The sequence below is a fragment of the Bufo bufo genome, chromosome 10 (genome assembly GCF_905171765.1).
Source record: "Bufo bufo chromosome 10, aBufBuf1.1, whole genome shotgun sequence".
In the NCBI taxonomy this organism is placed as follows: Eukaryota; Metazoa; Chordata; class Amphibia; order Anura; family Bufonidae; genus Bufo; species Bufo bufo.
This window is the reverse complement of record NC_053398.1, coordinates 17,902,948-17,922,112: the sequence shown is the minus strand read 5'-3', so window position 1 is coordinate 17,922,112 and position 19,165 is coordinate 17,902,948. Positions and strand designations below refer to the sequence as shown.

General features: G+C 44.6%; 1 protein-coding gene across 3 annotated transcripts in view; it reads right to left on the bottom strand.

Moving 5' to 3' along the window:
* Window positions 1–19,165, bottom strand: part of SHANK2 (SH3 and multiple ankyrin repeat domains 2) — a 514,254-nt gene that overhangs the window by 279,762 nt on the left and 215,327 nt on the right. For all 3 annotated transcript variants that reach the window (XM_040409073.1, XM_040409075.1, XM_040409074.1), the window contains exon 11: window positions 12,196–12,502. In XM_040409073.1, the coding sequence (XP_040265007.1) occupies window positions 12,196–12,502 (307 nt within the window). The remainder of the gene's footprint in view (window positions 1–12,195; window positions 12,503–19,165) is intronic.

Genomic DNA, 19,165 nt, shown 5'->3' with positions numbered 1-19,165 from the left:
CTTTGGGGATCCCAGCAGCACCATACGATCACCTAATTTTTGGGGGACCCTTCTAATAAGAGTGGAAGCTTTGAAAATGACAACAAAAAATAAAAATAACTTGTAATCCATATGCAAATGAGCAGTTAAGTGCACCAAGGGCGTGCCCAAGCCATTTTGTGGATCCTTGCTCCTCCTGCTAGCCCTTCCTTCTCCTTCTTTAGTGACAGGGCCAGGCAAGATGACTAAGCAGGTACCTGGTCCTATCACTCAAGAAGGAGAGGTAGGGGCTTGCAGAGGAAGGTGGAAGTAAACAAGAGTGCTTTAAGTTGTTTGGGCCCGCCCTCAGTGCACTTACCTGCTCATTTGCATATGAATGAACTAACGGTATCATTACATTCAGCTGAGCTAGCCCTACAATAAATCGTGCTTGATTTAAAGGGGTAGTCCAGTTAGAAAAAGTTATCCCCTATCCACAGGATACAGGATAACTATTAGATGGTTGGGTGTCCTACCGCTGGGCCCCCCACCGATCACGAGAATGGGGACCCCGTACCCCGTGGAGCCACCATCCTCCCCACTGAAATAAATGGAACGGTTGGTCGGAAAGTGTGCCGCTAGTCACTTTGGAACTGCTGGAAATAGCCGAGTACAGCGCTCGGCTTTCTCTGGGGCTCCCACAGAAATTAAGGAAGCGGCGGTGCGCATTCTGACCAGCCACTCCATCTATTTCAGGGTGGGCTGCACAGGGTATGGGTTGCCCGGCCCGGTGATCAGTGGGGGTCCCAGCGGTAGGACACCCAGCGATCTAATAGTTATGCCCCTTTCCTGTGGATAGAGGATAACTTTTTCTAACCGGAATGCCCCTTTAATCTCCTAGTGATGACTCCATCTAAAGCACGACTCTTAAGATTTGTGCTGCAGATTTGCAGTTCACATGTCACCTATCCCCAAGTGGCTTTAGCTCCAAATAATGGGGCTAGTTCGTGCAAAGACACCTGCCGCGACTAGAATGAGCAAGTCAATGTTTTTTCCACGAGGTAGATTTCTAATTGGCAGGTGGAAAAAGCGGTGCCCTATGAACTGCAGCTCGGATTCCCGCTGAAAAAAATGGAAGCCAGAATACGTGTATTTCTGCGCGGAAATCACATTGAAACCTACATGAAATACATTAATAGGCCCTAAGTGGCTCTCTTACTACCTTCCAGTGCAGGGGTTCATTGCATAACAAGAATGGCGCGCAACAATGCAATATAACCTGGTGAAATTATTACTGAGACATGAGGCACGCTGCACCTCACCAGTTACTAGGGAGTGTAAAGGCTGAAAACCGAATGATAAATGGCAACCTTCATGCAGGGCAGGTGCTATATCCGAGATCTCTCACCATTCCCATACAATCAGCATTTTCTACTTGTGAAAAGGACAAATCCTCAAGATGAAGCATTTCTGTAAGCAATTCCTTAGCAGATTGCCCCGAGAAATGCTAAGAAATCTCAACCCCCCCGAGGATTAGGAGAAAGTGTATTTCGTGTGCTACAATGAGCTAATCTGCATATTTGGAGCCGCTGATTTCCCAGAAATCTCTGGGGGACCTCTCCCTAAAGAACAGAGCCGGCTGTGACCTCCATATTTATTCTTCCTTTCGCCTGAAATTTGCAATAACAAAAAGCCGACTTTATTAGAAAGAGTCCAAATGTCTAAAGAGTGTAATGTGTGCCTGGTAATTTAAAGGAGCTGCAAAGGGGAAAATGGCTGATGTGGCATCTGCCTGCAATGGTCTATCATTAGTGCCTGGGGCGTCACCACTAACTGTACGTGTCCCATATATCACCCTGAAGAGTTTGTGCCCAAGTGATGACGCAAAGTGAACCCGAGCTGACTTTATAAAGGTCAGCAATCATGCTTCACATGGGAGATCACAGGGATATGCCAAAGAGAAGCCTGCTTTATTTCGGGGTTTTAATGTAAAAAAAAAAAGAAAATGAGTAGTACATGACAACCTCTTTCTAACAAAGCTATAACCAGCCCTGTACCTCACATGGATCCAGAGATCTCCCCACTCATTGCTCTGCTAGATTAATTTCAAGCTGGCAGCACAGGGGTGTTCTTTCTCAAGGGACGTGTCCTTTCTGCTGAAGCTCTCTCCCTATCACAGCTCAGGGGGAATGTCCTTTCTGCTGCAGCTCTCTCCCCATCACAGTTCAGGGGTTGTGTCTAGGGATGAGCGAATCGACTTCGGATGAAACATCCGAAATCGATTTGCATAATACTTTGTTTGAATACTGTACAGAGCGAGCACTCCGTACAGTATTAGAATGTATTGGCTTCTATGACTTCACATAATAACTTGAGAAATTGATTTATACTGTAAAAAAATACCACTTGGAACCGAACCAGAGTTTGGGAAATGTTTTTTTTACAGTATAAATCAATTTCTCAAGGTATTATGCAAAGTCTCGCGAGACTTCGCGAAGTAATAACTTCGGCTCATCGGAGCCAATACATTCTAATACGGTACGGAGCACTTGCTCCGTACAGTATTCAAACGAAGTATTATGCGAATCGACTTCGGATGTTTCATCCGAAGTCGATTCGCTCATCCCGACAGGGTGAGAGGACGTGCCCCCCGCCCCCCCTCACTTCATTGTGTTGCAGGCCAGTGATTATTTACTTTTACTGCTCTGTATGTGATTTGTCTGTGTTATATTTTTTATCACATTTAGTAAATATATAAATTCACTTATTTAATCACAAATATTTTGAATTCACGTTAAAACAATGCTACTTCAATACTGGTTCTCTTATAGTATGCTGATTCATACAGGCCATATGGAGGTTTCTCGACACATTTCCGAAGTGGCAAGAAAAAGGGCAAAGCTAAGTGGTCCGCCAGATTTACTATAACTTTTGCCAGAAACTGATTTATATTTCTGGCACACAGAGTGTCAGAGAGGCAACTAATTTACTAAGAGGCGTTTGCCTCTCAATAAACTTGGTGTAATTTACTCCAACTAACATGAGATCAAGACTGGCCTATGGGATCACTTGGTGAGATGGGAATACTCTTTTAATCCTATTAAAACCAGGTGATTTTTCCTTTTTTTTTTTTTTTTTCGTTTTCATTTCTTTACTCATAGCCCTTCCAAAGGCACGCCTTTTTTATTTTTTCATTCACATAGCCGTATGAGGGCTTGTTTTTTGCGAGATAAGTTGTACTTTCTAATGGCACCATTTACAGTTGCATGCAATTTGGGATGTGGTAAAAAAAAAAAATTGCAAATGGGGTGGAATTCTTAAAAAACAAAACAAAAAGGGGGTGTTTACACCATTTCCAATGCAGAAATGATACCTCAAATGTAGTTTTTCTTACGTTTTAATATTGAAAAACAAATAAAAACTTAATACCGTAAAAAAGTACCATATTTTTCTCCCCATAAGACACACTCCTCCCCCCCCCAAAAGTAGGGGAAAAATGTTCCTGCATCATATGGGGCGAATACTAATGAGCGCTTCGATTATGGAAGCGCTCATTAGTACCAGAGGACCGGGAAGCGGTGAATGCTGCGCTCCCCAGCATCTGTACTCACCGATTTCTGGTCCTCTGCCATTGGCTGTGCTGTGACTGCGCACACCCTCTGTGACCTCACGCTGTGCATGACAGGTCACAGCACAGCCGACGGCAGAAAGAAGATAGAGAGCTGGATCCTGGGAGCCCGCGGCATCTGGAGCAGGAGAGGTAAGTTGATTTTTGATGGGTGTCTGATCTTAGGCATGGGGGGTCTGATCTGAGGCATGGGGGTTTTAACTAAATGGGGGTGTTATTTATATTGGGGTTCTTATCTGAGGTGTGATTGTGGGTCTGATCTGTAGTCTTACTGGGGTCTTATTAACATTGGGGTCTGAGCTGAGGCCTGATTGTGGGTCTGATCTGTGGTCCTATTAACATTGGGGTCTGATTGAGGCTGTGAGCTGAGGTCTGATTAACATTGGGGGTCTGATTGCTGGTCTAATATGAGGTCTAATGAAATCTATTTTTTTTCTTATTGTCCTCCTCATATTCTGACCCCCATAACTGTTTAAACAGCAGGCACCTGGCGGCTATGGCATCCACTCCGATCGTGAGCCAGCACCATTTTTAAATGCCCGACTGCTGACATAAATTTACATTGGGCGGTCGGGAAGAGTTAAATACACCTCAATATCAAAAGCAGTATAGAAGTACGCTACTCCTGAATATCTTTCTTTAACGATGTTCATACAGTTTTTAGTTTTTTTTTACTAGACAAAAATAGCATAAACCCAGGGAACACTGACAATGATAAATGTCATGGTGAAGGATTAATTGCTGTCAAAACATCATCATATCTGATACAGAGACACTCACAACCCTCCCTATATATACTGGAGCTCTACTGATATTCAATGACCGGGAGTAATGGCTTCTGGAGACTAAACCAGTGCAGAATGGTAGGAAATGCCTGAATGTCTTCCTTCCTCCAATCCGACCACAAAGATGAAGCCCAATGTGCTGTTCCAACTAATCGCTCTCATTGATAATTCATATTTATCGTAGGGTTAGATCTGCTATCAACTATAATTCGTGTACTTTGCTGCCATCTAGTGGCCATTGTTATATTTGGCTTTTGTAAGTTATCTATGTTGTAATTCATTATGTAATTAATCTTGTAACTCCTCCTCTTCTGTGAGCTCATATCCTGCATTCTTCAGTCCTTTCCTGTTTGTCAGACATGCATCACGGTAGGGTCTAAGCTTCATGCACCATAAGGACATTGTGACGTCACAAGGTCACATGACATTCAAAACTAAAAATGTCAAAGTAGCCACACCCCTTAAACACCATCATTATGGTTACTTATTATTATTTTTGTATTACATTAGAAATCTTTATGACCACACCACACTGGATGTAGATATTACCTTGCAGCTACATCCTGCGGCTCTTTAAAACACACGTGAATTTAGCAAGACCCGTGACCATCTGAATCACAAGGTCCTTATGGTACATGGAATTTAGACATAACCCATGCATCACAGAACTGGAGAGGTAATTTTCTTTTGACCTCTATCATCATTCAATAAATTACCTAGAGGTATATCCATTGCATCTCCCTTAGTGTCCATTCACACGTCCGCAGTGTTTTGCGGATCCGCAAAACACTGGGTCGGCACCCCAATAGAAATGCCTATTCTTGTCTGCAGCTGCGGAAAAGAATAGGACGTTTTATTTTTTTCCGGAGCCGCGGACCGGAAATGCGGATGCGGACAGCACACTGTGTGCTGTCCGCTTCTTTTCCGGCCCCATTAAAAATGAATAGGTCCGGATCCGTTCCGCAACGTTGCAGAACGGATCCGGACCCATTCATGCGGACGCGTGAAAGGACCCTTACTAGTACACTATCTTTCATTGCTTGTACAAGAGATTGCCACACACACACTCTCACGTACATTGGTGACAGAATACCTAAAGTACATGTATATCATGTACTTTAGGTATTCTAAAGGAAAGGACATGTTCACTTTAGCAACCAATTTTTGTATTCCAAGGCGGCCATTTAAATGAGTGGCTTTCATTAACTGCTTGAAAGGGTTATGCTATGACTGATGTAAAAAATGGAAATCAGACATCATATAGTAGATGCCAATTAGGACTGGTCGTAGACGCTACAGGTGGGTTGATGTTCATGGGGGGCCTCTGGAGCCCTCCTTATGGCTGGTGGCTAGGTAAATAACAATCTGATGCTCTCATCATTAATTAATGCTAGAAGCATCAGGTACTTATGCACCTGGCCTGCAGCCACAGTGGCTATCCTGATTTCAGCTGTATGGCCATCCTCAGGACGGTGACACTGTTAAATACTGCAGCAAGAGTGGCAGTGTTTTGTGCTGTACTGTTGAATTTGGCTCTGCTGGGGTAGTGTTTTGTGCTGTACTGTTGAATTTGGCTCTGCTGGGGCAGTGTTTTGTGCTGTACTGGCGTTGGCCCTGCCTAGTTTTGTTCTGTCAATGGGGCCACTTTTAGTTTTTTCTCCAGGGCCACTTTAAAGGGAACCTGTCACGTTGAAGGTTTTGTATGAGGTGCAGGCACCGTGTTACAGAGCAGGAGGAACTGAGCAGATTGATATATATATGTTATGGGAAAAGATTCAGTAAAATTTGCAATTTGTACATTTATATTCCTCTCATTCTGGACATTGAAGTCCAGGAGGCTGTCCTATCAGAGATTGACAGCCTTCCCTCTATGACAGTGTATACAAAGATAGCTGTCAATCACTGATAGGACCACCTCCTTGATTTCAAAGCCCAGAATAAGAAGGGATTTAAATGAATAAAATACCAGTTTTACTGAATCTTCTCTCTTCTGCTCTGCAACAGGCTGCCTGCAGATTATTTTGCATTTTCATGTAGATAGGTTCCCTTTAAGTTCCAACTATGCCCTTGATGCCAATCTCTTTCTAACAAAGCTAGAAACACCCCTGTACCTCACATGTATCCAGAGATCTCACCATTTGTTGCTCTGCTAGATTCTCTTGAGGCTAGCATCTCTGGGAGTGTGTCGTTTCTGCTACAGCTCTTTCCCTGTAACCGACACAGCTTCTAGCAGCTCATATGACTGGTGGCAGTTTAAGATTTAAATTAAGCTTGTGAGACCATTTCAGTGAGGTGGACAAGAAATAAGGAAAAGTACAAACAGCAGGAGGCGCTATACAGATACATTTTATTGAATAGCTCAGTAGCTTTCAGTGCCGTGAAAAATTATGCTGCGGATTTCACCTTCTGCAATGCATTGTCACGGTCCCTCCCTCTGACAGAGGTGAGAAGATCTGAGAGACTGGTGGCACACGAGGGTATCTGACAGTCTCTCTGTTTTCATCTTGCAGTGTTGTTGTTTGGTAATGACCACACCTCTTGTCAGGTGCAGCTTGTGGTCATTACTGAGGCTCTATTTAGTTCTGACTCACACTGCTTACCATGCGGTTGATATTTCCTGCTGGAGTTGGTTGAGCTGGTGTGTTGTTCCTTTGGATCTCCTGCTCCCCCATTCTTCTTTAAGCTAAGTGCATTCTGTTTTGCATTTTGTTGTTCGCTTGTGAGCGTTGTTGTCTAGGCCTCAGGGAGATGCTGGTTCCTTCATCTGGGAACGAACCAGTAGTCTCATTCCCTGCCACCACTCATAGGGCCTTCCAGGGTCTCCAGGGCTAAGGTTCCAGTGTATGAGTATTTCCACCTTCAGGGTCTACTCATACTGGCAGGAGTCAGGGAGAGGTCTAGGGATTCCTAGGAGGTCACCATCCCTCTCCCTTTGCTTTGAGGCCTAGACTCCGGTCTATTCCTTCTGTGTCTTATCTGGCGTTATCCCCTCCCCATTACCCGTGACATGCATAGGGTGAAATCCACAGCAAAATCTCAGACAAGTCCTCTTGCTTATTCTGCTGTAGATTCGTTATGGATTGTGCGACGCTGCAAAATCCACCGTAGAAATTCCGTCCTGTATAGCCGCACCCTTAGTGTTCACACGGTTGCAGAAAAATGCTCAAAATCTAGGGGTGGCATCAATCACTCATAGGCTAATTTTGCGGGGTGGAATAGTGTAGTCTACGATGCGTTATGCTTACGTATATTGGCCAAGGCTAAAAGGCCTCCATATCTAACCAACGGAGCCCTATGGACACGTTTAGCATGTACGTCACGAGTTTTCCCAGCGCACGCGCTAAACGCAGAGCAAAAACACAGCTGTTTACCACCACCCCCCTTCACCTAGAGTATAGAGCTTTGTAAGAACTGGTCCAGCTGCCTTCCTTGCAGAGCAGCTGTGTGCAACATCCCCTCCGTAGTAAAATGTTCCCCGCCAGCTCGGCACCATGGGAGATGTAGTCCAGTAACAGCTGCGCTGTGAACATGTTATCTGTCAGTGAACTTCCCTGTTGGTGTCAATTCACTGCTTCACCTTGAACTTACTCCTCAGTAATAAAGCCTCATTTGTCCAATACCCGTGTCTCAATCGGGATGAGTATATGCGCCGCCACCTTCCTCCCATTGCTGAGTGAATATGTAAACAGGACCCGGCAGGCATCGAGCCCCTGCATGCATTAAAGATGGGTGGCACAGGAATGCCATCCTCAGAAGAGCACGTCCCCAGAAAGATTGCGTTTGGCATTTCATTTCTAGCTGTCTGTTTTACTGAAGTAAAAATGTTTCAGCTCTTACTAAAGGGCTAAAGACGGCATACATTAACATATAAATATCACAGCCCTGCCTTACCACGGAAAAGTAACGCAGCCAAAAATAGAGTCACGGATGTAAATCTGCCTTGCAAGAACACAGGGGAAGATTACTAAAGGCAGAGGCGCACTATAGCAATATTAAAGGGGCCATGGCATGGAGAACAGATTGGATATTCAGAAGGACGCTACAAAATGCAGGCGATGAAGAAAGGGGCATGCTGTGAATTTGGGGTCAGTGCTAGGACCCTGCGCTGCAGCACATGGCGTCGCTATGGGTCTGTATCACTGAAGGTGATGTCTTGGTTTGGTTCTGTACTTCCGCAAGACATGGTAACAAGTTGCATCTGATGAAGGCCCCATTTTGGGGTAGAAACACACTGTACAGAATTTAAAAAAATGGACCTCCTTATGGATACACGATCTTATGGCCATTATTGGGTTTGTTTGGAGCAAGTCAGGAATATCTGTCTTTTTCCTGTCTTCCCAACTATGGAAGTAGGACAGAACTGGGTCCACCAGGTGGTCACCCTCATCGACTTCTAACCAGACCGAACCTCTGCAACAACATCAGAAGCCAGATAAAAGGGAACATGCTTCTACAATAAACAAAACGCAGATTCGTAACGCAGCAGTCAGACTGATGCCTAACATGGAGGATACACTGCGGATTTTCCGATGTGGAATTTCGGGGGTGGGGTGGGGGGGAATTCCACAGCATATTACAGTAAGATCAAACTGGGTGAGATTTTACAAAATGTCATTCACGCATTGCAGAAGAAAAATCCGCCGTGGAAATAGAAGAACAGCAAATCTCCACTGCATTTCACCCTTTGCAATGCATACAGTGAAACTCGCAGCATAAATTGCACGCAACATATACAAACTTTGCTGTGGATATGTTGAGGATCTTGTAATGGAAACGCTGCAAAATCTGCAGCAATAATTCTGTCTTAGATGGAGGCACCCTTAGGGTCAACAAATATAGGAAGAACCATAACTAATAGTGTAATTCCAATAGTGTAATACCTCCTAGTTTGGGACCGAGGAGTTGTGCGGCCTGTGGATACGCCATTGATATTAGATCGGAGAGAGTCCGACACCCCGCACCCCCGACAATCAGCTGGTACAGTACCTTGTAGCTCTGGAAATCAGTGCCAAAACTACACAGCTCCATCCACTGTGTAGTGGACAGAGCTGCTCCCACTGAAGTGAACAGGCATCAGCTGCAATATCAGATACAACCTGTGGACGGGTGTGGCGCTGTTTCTCGAAGAAAGCAGCCCTTTAAAACATATAATGGGATAATCATGGAGTTGTTCTGGCATTAAAGAGGTTTTACATTTCAAGGGAGTCTTTCCTTTGGTCTCATGAAATATACACGGACAAGCTATTAAAATGTTTCCTCTTTGGACGTAATTAAAGCTTTTTTCCAAAGGTGACAGCCCAACAATGCTATTTCCTGGTTAATACATGTATTTACTAAATCTGGGTGTCTAATAGCAGTTCTTGCATCCACATGTCAGTTCTCAACTTTGTTTCTGGTACACAGGCACATAGGGGGGCATTTATCAACCCCTTTACTGGCGTCAAAAAGTCACAAACTTTGGGACATGCCATGCCTGCACAAATGTTTTTGTTTTTTTGGGGGTCTAGAGCTCTGCTCTTCATTGTTCCAAAATGTGGGAGGATAGGGGTGGTATGGGGGGCATATTTAGTAGAATCTACTTTAGAAAACTAGCATAGATTATACTGGAAAGCTATACCGGCCCCATTGCTAGCATAGATTTCCATTATGGCACTGGGACCTGCACAGATGCACCGAAATTATTAAGAAGCGTGCGTCTCCTTAATAACTGTGGTACATCTGATGCCAATGGGGGATAGATTAATACCAAAGTGTAAAACGCCAGTCTTCATACATATTCCCGGTACGGTTTGCTGGCATACTGTACACTGCATGTATATATTAATCTATACCATGTATACAATCATCTACAGCATTAATACAGTAACCAATGCCATGTATACTAGTGTTAGTGTTAGGGACCACTCCATAGAGGCGACCTTGACGTGGTGAGTGGCTTATTACGCTTTGGCCAAAATGTACACCAATGCCTCATCCAGCATAGAGGCAGGGCAGAATGCTGGTTGCAGAGTGCTATCACATTTGTATTTTGCGTTTGTATATGTATTTCGCCATAGTGATGTGCACCTACATACAGGGTTGTGCTGACTCAATCCCCCACATTTTTTCTTTGTAGTATATATTGGAGGCGTGGCGATCTCCTTGGAGTCATTGCACACCTGACCAGTCAATCTGTCCTGGAGGCTGGTTTTAAAGTCCGTATAAAACTGAGTCTGCTTATATAGAACCTACCAGTAGCCATTTGGCTCCAGGAGAAGTATATGGTGGGCTCAGCATGCATGTTGGTACTTGCATCCCTGGATCCGATGAAAGCTGTAATGGCACCGGACGGGGTTAAAAGCAGAGTGTGCCTGGCATGCATGCTATACCTGCGCTCCCTGGACTTTGTGTGGCTATCATGGCCCATAACAGGTAGGTACTAGTGTTAGGGACCACTCCATAGAGGCGACCTTGACGTGGTGAGTGGCTTATTACGCTTTGGCCAAAATGTACACCAATGCCTCATCCAGCATGGAGGCAGGGCAGAGTGCTGGGTGCAGAGTGCTATCACATTTGTATTTTGCAATGCCATGTATACACTACAGTCATCTACAGCATCTATACAATTATCTATACCATGTGTACAGTCATCTATAGCAGATATACATTCGTCTATAGCAGCTATACAGTAATCTATAGCATGTATACAGTAATTTATAGCATGTATACAGTCATCTATACCATGTATACAGTAATCTATAGCAAGTATACAGTCATCTACATTATGTATACAGTTATACATTTATAGCATGCATACATTCATCTAAATAACAGGTAGGTGCTGCCAGGAGAGGCGAGTGTAATGCTGCCAGTGCCTGCTGTACTCACCACCCCTGGTCTTCACTGCAATGACTGCATGCATACATTCATCTATATAACAGGTAGGTGCTGCCAGGAAAGGTGAGTGTAGTGCTGCCAGTGCTTGCTGTACTCATCACCCCCTGGTCTTCACTGCAATGACTGCATGCAGCGTCAGGACGTAGTGCGCACACTATTACCCGACGCTGTACACAGTCAGGTGACAGTGTAGCGCGGGCCCCAGAGGAGACCAGGGAGCGTGACTGCAGGAGAGACAGTCAGTAGTGGCGGAGCAGGAGAGGTAAGTTAATTTATTTTTATCTCGGATGGGGGTCTGATAAGGTGATCTCATCTGAGGATCTGATATGGGGGTCTGATCAGTGGGTCTGCTCTGACGTCTGATGAAAAATATATATATTTTCTTATTATGCTCCTCTAAAACCTAGATGTGTCTTATCATCAGGTGTGTTTTTGTTTTTTTTAACATGCGATCGTCTCATTTACTATTGCAGTCTATGGGGGAATCACTACATTCCTATCAAGCCCTTCCGCAGGCAGGGTTTAATAGATATTGTACTGTGGCAGGCCTCAGACACTTCAGAAGGCCCCAAGCTGCTGCAGCAACCGAACAACGACCCTGTCGCAGGGGAGACGTTTGTTTACCAGGACCACAGTGCTTCCAGTAACTGACTAGTCGGATGCTGTGGTACGAAGGAGACAATACTGAGGACCCTCTGATGGGCCAAGACTGACACATCAATGGGTATCAAAGGTCCAGACAACCCCATTTAGATCACTTACCACCAGGGTCTTCTACTTGCTATGGGATGATTCACAAATTACCTATAACATCTTACACATTATAAGTCCTGTGTATGCATTATAACAACCAACCTTACAATGGGATTCGTGGACGTGTACACCTAGATGAAGGGTGCAATTATTTCCTCAGGTTGACCCCAATCGGACACCACATGGAGAACCTACCTGACGTGTCTGTGCTGCTGTCTTTTTGCATCCTCTCCTAAGCGGTTCAGGGAAGGTGAGCGGCTCCGGGGTACTTGGGAATAGCTCCCAATAGTTTTCACAGTTCCATTTGGATTATTCTGCATCTGTTGCAATAGCTGTGGTGAGAGGCTGCGGTGTAAAGAGGCTGAGGCGGCTGACCACTCAGGGATATTATTCACGTTCAGGTTGTTGTCGCTGTTGGAACGGAGGAGGACTCTGGGTGCTGTCAGGGTGTTCTGCGGCCCCCTCCTCCGATGAGAGTAGCTGGGTGCTTCCCTAAACGGCACTGGCAAAAGAAAAAAAAAAAAAAAACGTGCATTAAAGTGAGTGCAACCAATGAAGGCTGAAGTATCACATGAGACGGCACTAGGACCCGGTATAGTGCACTGTAGGAGCACCGGGCACAATCCATATTCCGCCGCCATTCCCTCCACCTGCACTCAGCATCTGATTTTTGACTGATTTTACTGACACAACCAGGCCAAGAAAGAAGGAAGGTTAAGTGACAACACCCTCGTGGGAGCAAAGAAATCTACTTGTCTGCTTTGACAGATATGTGAAATTGGACAATTTAATTAAATGTACCGCGGGAACTCTCAGATATATTCAATCTGACATTGGTAAATTAACAAAGAATACTGCAACGCCGTGTACGGTTCCCAATAGACAAACACAAGTCACACGCAAGCTTTCCTCGAGGGGGTTGTAACTCTAATGCAAAGGGTGTCAAAATGTGGTCGTTCCAGCTAAACCAGTGGGTTAATGGATGGCGAGAGTATGTAGGGGCGCGCACATTATATTATACACACGTGTGAAACAATGTTCGCGTCATATCTTCTGTATAGAGGAGAAATGCAGTTTTACAGCATTTGTCTTTCCTTAGGATATACTGTAGATGCCAAAATTAAAACCAGAACATTTTATTTTATGATTTTTTGTTTCAAAGGTGACACTCTTGAGAGGTGCTGGATTTCCAGCTGGTGTCATGAGTATCAAGGGCAATGGGCATTGGGAAATAACTATGCAAATGAGCTGTGGCCCAGATTTACTAAGCTTAAACCTGCACCAGATTTAACCCGGGGGCTCGTGCTGGATGATAGATGTGGTGCAGGGATGGACACTTTTCTCTGACTCTATCAGAACTACTGGTTGACTTACTGTCACCGCCGGCACAGGGAGAGATCTTAGAAGTTCAGATAGACGGAAGACTCAGGAGTCTATCTGACAGATCTCTCTTGTTTTCATTTTTGCTGACAGGTTTCCAGCCTTTCGCAGATGCTGCTCATTATCAGTCAGGTGGCTCTTTATATGTTCCGCCTCTCACTTGTTTCCCTGCGGCTGATAGTTCTTCTGTGGAATGCTCTGTTTGTGTGGAGGTTCTCCTGTTACAGTCACATCTCAAGCTAAGGCTACTTTCACACCTGCATTAGGTGCGGATCCGCCTGGTATCTGCACAGACGGATCCGCACCTATAATGCAAAAGCTTGTATCCGTTCGCATTACCATGAACAAAAAAATGTAAAAAAAAATTTTTTTTTTGTTCATGATAATGCAAACTGATCCGTTTTGACTTACACTGAAAGTCAATGGGAGGCGGATCCGTTTTCAATTGCACCATATTGTGTCCGTGAAAACGAATCCGTCCCCGTTGACTTACATTGCAAGTCAGGACGGATCCGTTTGGCTCCGCATCGTCAGGCGGACATCAAAACGCTGCAAGCAGCGTTTTGGTGTCCGCCTCCAGAGCCGAATGGAGGCTGAACGGAGGCAGACTGATGCATGCTGAACGGATCCTTATCCATTCAGAATGCATTGGGCCTAAACTGATCCATTTTGGGCCGCTTGTGAGAGCCCCGAAACGGATCTCACAAGTGGACCCAGAAACGCCAGTGTGAAAGTAGCCTAAGTCCTTATCCCTTTTCTTGGTGCGTCTGTTTTGACTAGGCCTCAGGGAGACACTAGCTCCTTCAGTTTGGAAGGAGCCGGTTGCTTCTTTCCCTGTTCCCTAAGCTGAGGGTTTGGTGCAGTGTTGCAGCAGTCTCCGGTTCCTGTGCATGTGCATTTCTACCTTTGAGATTTGCACATGTTGTTAGCAGCTTAGGGAGAGTATCAGGGATTGCTAGGAGGTGACCTCTTCGTTCCCTAGGTTTGGGGCCTAGTCTGTTGTTGTTTAGTTGTGGTTCCCTTTGGTTGTCTTTCCTTCCCCGTACTTCCCGTGACTTATACAAGGAATAATAGAGGAATGGCACAAAAAAAAGAGTCATAAGAACAGATGCTCCAGAATTGTTACTACATGGGGAATGCAAATAGTTACTAAAACAGACATATGAGGAGAGGTGCTCATTATCTATGCTGTCCAGAGGCAGCCTGGCATTGTCTTGATGCAGAAGAGCAGCTCATTTACATTCCTATGTCCTTGGAGGCGAGTACCTGGGGAGATGGCGGTGGGGTGCTGAAGTCATGCACTGGTTGCCATCATCCGTTGGGAGAAGGGATAGAGCCATTCTAGTTTTGAAACAGGCGAGGCTGGATGGCCAGAGTGAAGCCGAGAGTCTCGGTCAGCTGTCAGAGGGGCATATGGCGCCACAGCTCCTTAATTCCAGCATCAGTGGCTGAATCCCACTACATCCTATTTCTCTACCACACGGAAACTAGTAGATTATTCCATTATGAAGGCTGTCTCTCAATAGAAAATTGCCTCAGAGGTTTGTAGTGTACGGGACTGTAATGCCCGTCACTACAAAAGGGTCACTTGGTGTGCTGTCGTCCCTCCTTAATCATGGGGAAGTTGGTATATGTCAGTTTTATAAAATGTCATGTAATGTAATGCTATGTATTTCCCTGTTACTGTGAAACTTGCATGTACAGGCCTGCTAGGGGTGTCATTCCAGCTCTTAGTCACTAGAGGGAGCTAGGGAGCCCTAGTTTATATAAGGCCCAGTCAGGGAAGGGAAAGGAAGTCTAGTCTAAGTGTCTGTCTAAAGCTGCAGCCTGTAGTCTGAAGCTGGAGCTTAGACTATGTCAGAGACAAGCCCAGGCCGGAAGCCTGCGGACCAGGAGAGGGTATTGCAGTCCCTGTAACCGGGTTCCAAATACAACCAGAAGGTTCCCCTCCTGAATATATATATATGCAGAAGCAGGAAGACCACTGTTCAGAAGCTTCTAGAGGCTGAGGAAAGAGAGAGAGAGAGACAGAGGCAAAGCTCAAGAAAGCAAGAGGTACTCAAGATAACAGAGGAGGTACTTTATAAAGAGAAAACCAAGGATATAAGCCAGAGCTAGGTTATTGGGCCTTGGAGAAGATTTGCTATGTTCCAGGATCAGTCAGAGATAGAGTGCAAGCTCCTGTACTGCAAGTCCTGTGTGTTTAACACTCTGTAGTCACCTTGCTCAATCTGTATTGCCTGCATCAACCGTATTGAAAAATCGACTGTATGCAAAGGAACTGCGCTTCCGTGAATATCTCTATATTTATAACTACTAAAGTTGGAGTTCTGTTTTAACATCACGTGGTTCCTCATTTATTCCTGCTATCCGCAAACGGCGTGCCACCGTTTACTTGGCACTGGCGTCACGAACATTTTCTACAGTCACCTGCCCTTGCAGAGAGTCAGCCGTCTCAGGTTAGTGTCTATTGCACTACTACACCCAGGAACACCATTACACACAACTTGAGTACGCTGCACCTCGCTTTGTCAATTTGGGGTTCTCCTTGCCAATCTACAGTGCAATATACTAGCCAGATACTGAATGCCTGTGTTTATGGAGAGGGGCTAGGGTCTGGCGACCAGTTACCAGTGGCACCTGTTATATATAGCATATCCTCTCCGTGCTGCTTGCCAATGACAGTTCAGTACGAACGTCACTTGTTATAAATACACAGATGTGCCGCAGCACTTCCATCAGATTATTTCATGGAACAAGGAGATGTCACCAGAGCTGGACGTACACGTCTGCCGGCTCCGGCAGAGACCTCACCTATGATAAATCTCTGCAATCCAATAAAACAGAATACCCAAGTAATTCCAGGCATACAGGCCAATCCCTTATTATCCGCCATTCCTTATATACTACTAATCCAAAATAATCCAGAAAGATTTCCCTCGGATCTCGGAAATCACTGCTGCAGCTTTCTTTCTTAGAGACACTGCCATGAAATATAGATATAGATCCCACACACAAGGGCTAGATAACACAGACTATGTGACTGCTATAGGGCCCTCGGGGAGAAGGGGCCCAAAGGTTATGCAAATGGTGTGCAGACTATGTCTGAGCTGTGCATTTGGCATGCACACTAGGCGTATACATCAAACATATTCAGAGGGCTCCATTCAGCTGACAGAGGTCAAAATGTTCAGACTGCGCTTTCCCATACATATATAGTGTACTGTACTGTATTATACAGACATCAGACCCACTGGATCTTCAAGAACCAAGTGGGTCTGGGTCAAAAAAAAAAATGTGAAAAAAAATGTAAAAATCAAAAAACACATTTATCACTGATTAAAAATGAAAAAAATAAAATTCCCTACACATGTTTGACATCACCGCGTCCGTAACGACCTAATCTATAAAACGGTCATGTTACTTTACCCGCACGGTGAACGCCATAAAAAATAAAATAAAAAACTATGATGAAATTGAAATTTTGCCCACCTTACTTCCCAAAAAAGGTAATAAAAGTGATCAAAAAAGTCGTATGTACGCCAAAACAGTACCAATCAAACCGTCACCTCATCCCGCAAAAAATGAGACCCTACCTAAGATAATCGCCCAAAAACTGAAAAAACTATGGCTCTCAGAATATGGAGACACTAAAACATGATTTATTTATTTTTTGTTTCAAAAATGAAATAATTGTGTAAAACGTACATAAATAAAAAATTGTATACATATTAGGTATCGCCGCGTCCGTGACAACCTGCTCTATAAAAATATTACATGATCTAACCTGTCAGATGAATGTTGAAAATAAAAATAAATAAAAACGGTGCCAAAGCAGCTATTTCTTGTTACCTTGCCTCCCAAAAAGTGTAATATAGAGCAACCAAAAATCATATGTACCCTAAACTAGTAGCAACAATACTGCCACCCTATCCCGTAGTTTCTAAAATAGGGTCACTTTTTCGGAGTTTCTACTCTAGGGGTGCATCAGGGGGGCTTCAAATGGGACATGGTGGCACAAAACCGGTCCAGCAAAATCTGCCTTCCAAAACCGTATGGCATTCCTTTCCTTCTGCACCCTGCCGTGTGCCCGTACAGCGGTTTACGACCACATATGGGGTGTTTCTGTAAACTACAGAATCAGAGCCATAAATATTGAGTTTTGTTTGGCTGTTAACCCTTGCTTTGTAACTGGAAAAAAATTATTAAAATGGAAAATCTGCCAAAAAAGTGAAATTTTGAAATTGTATCTCTATTTTCCATTAAATCTTATGGAACACCTAAAGGGTTAACAAAGTTTGTAAAATCAGTTTTGAATACCTTGAGGGGTGTAGTTTCTTAGATGGGGTCACTTTTATGGAGTTTCTACTCTAGGGGTGCATCAGGGGGGCTTCAAATGGGACATGGTGTAAATAAGGCTACTTTCACACTAGCGTTCGGAGCGGATCCGTCTGATGTTTCATCAGACGGATCCGCTCCGATAATGCAGACGTTCGCATCCGTTCAGAACGGATGCGTCTGCATTAAAACTTAGAAAATTTTTTAAGTGTGAAAGTTGTCTGAGCGGATCCGTTCAGACTTTCCATTGAAAGTCAATGGGGAACGGATCCGCTTGAAGATTGAGCCATATGGTGTCATCTTCAAGCGGATCCGTCCCCATTGACTTACATTGTAAGTCTGGACGGATCCGCTCGCCTCCGCACGGCCAGGCGGACACCCGAACGCTGCAAGCAGCGTTCAGGTGTCCGCTCACTGAGCGGAGCGGAGGCTGAACGCTGGCAGGCGGATGCATTCTCAGTGGATCCGCCTCCACTGAGAATGCATTGGGGCCAGACGGATGCGTTCGGGGCCGCTCGTGAGCCCCTTCAAACGGTGCGCACGAGCGGACACCCGAACGCTAGTGTGAAAGTAGCCTAAAGCAGTCCAGCAAAATCTGCCTTCCAAAAACCATACGGCGCATCTTTCTCTCTACGCCCTACTGTGTGCCCGTACAGTAGTTTACGGCCACATATGGGGTGTTTCTGCAAACTACAGAATCGGGGCAATAAATATAGCATTTTGTTTGGCTGTTAACCCTTTCTTTGTTACTGAAAAAATTGTATTAAAATGGAAAATTTGCCCAAAAATCTAAATTCTGAAATTTTATAACCATTTGCCATTAAGGCCTCCTGCACACGACCGTTTTTTCCCCCCGTTTACTGGCCGTTTTTTGCGTTCCGTATACGGTCCGTATACGGAACCGTTCATTTCAATGGTTCCGCAAAAAAAAACCTGAATGTACTCCGTATGCATTCCGTTTCCGTATTTCTATTCCGTTTAGAGATAGAACATGTCCTATTATTGCCCGCAAATCACGTTCCCTGGCTCCGTTCAAGTCAATGAGACCGCAAAAAAACGGAACACATACGGAAATGCATCCGTATGTGTTCCGTTTCCGTTCCGTTTTTTTGCGGAACCATCTATTGAAAATGTTATGCCCAGCCCAATTTTATCTATGTAATTACTGTATACTGTATATGCCATACGGAAAAACGGAACAGAAACGGAAACACAACGGAAACCAAAAACGGAACAACGGATCCGTGAAAAACAGACCGCAAAACACTGAAAAAGCCATACGGTCGTGTGCAGGAGGCCTAACTCTTGTGGAACACCTAAAGGGTTAACGACGTTTGTAAAATCAGTTTTGAATACCTTGAGGGGTGTAGTTTCTAGAATGGGGTCATTTTTGGGTGATTTCTATTATGTGAGCCTCACAAAGTGACTTCAAACCTGAACTGGTCCC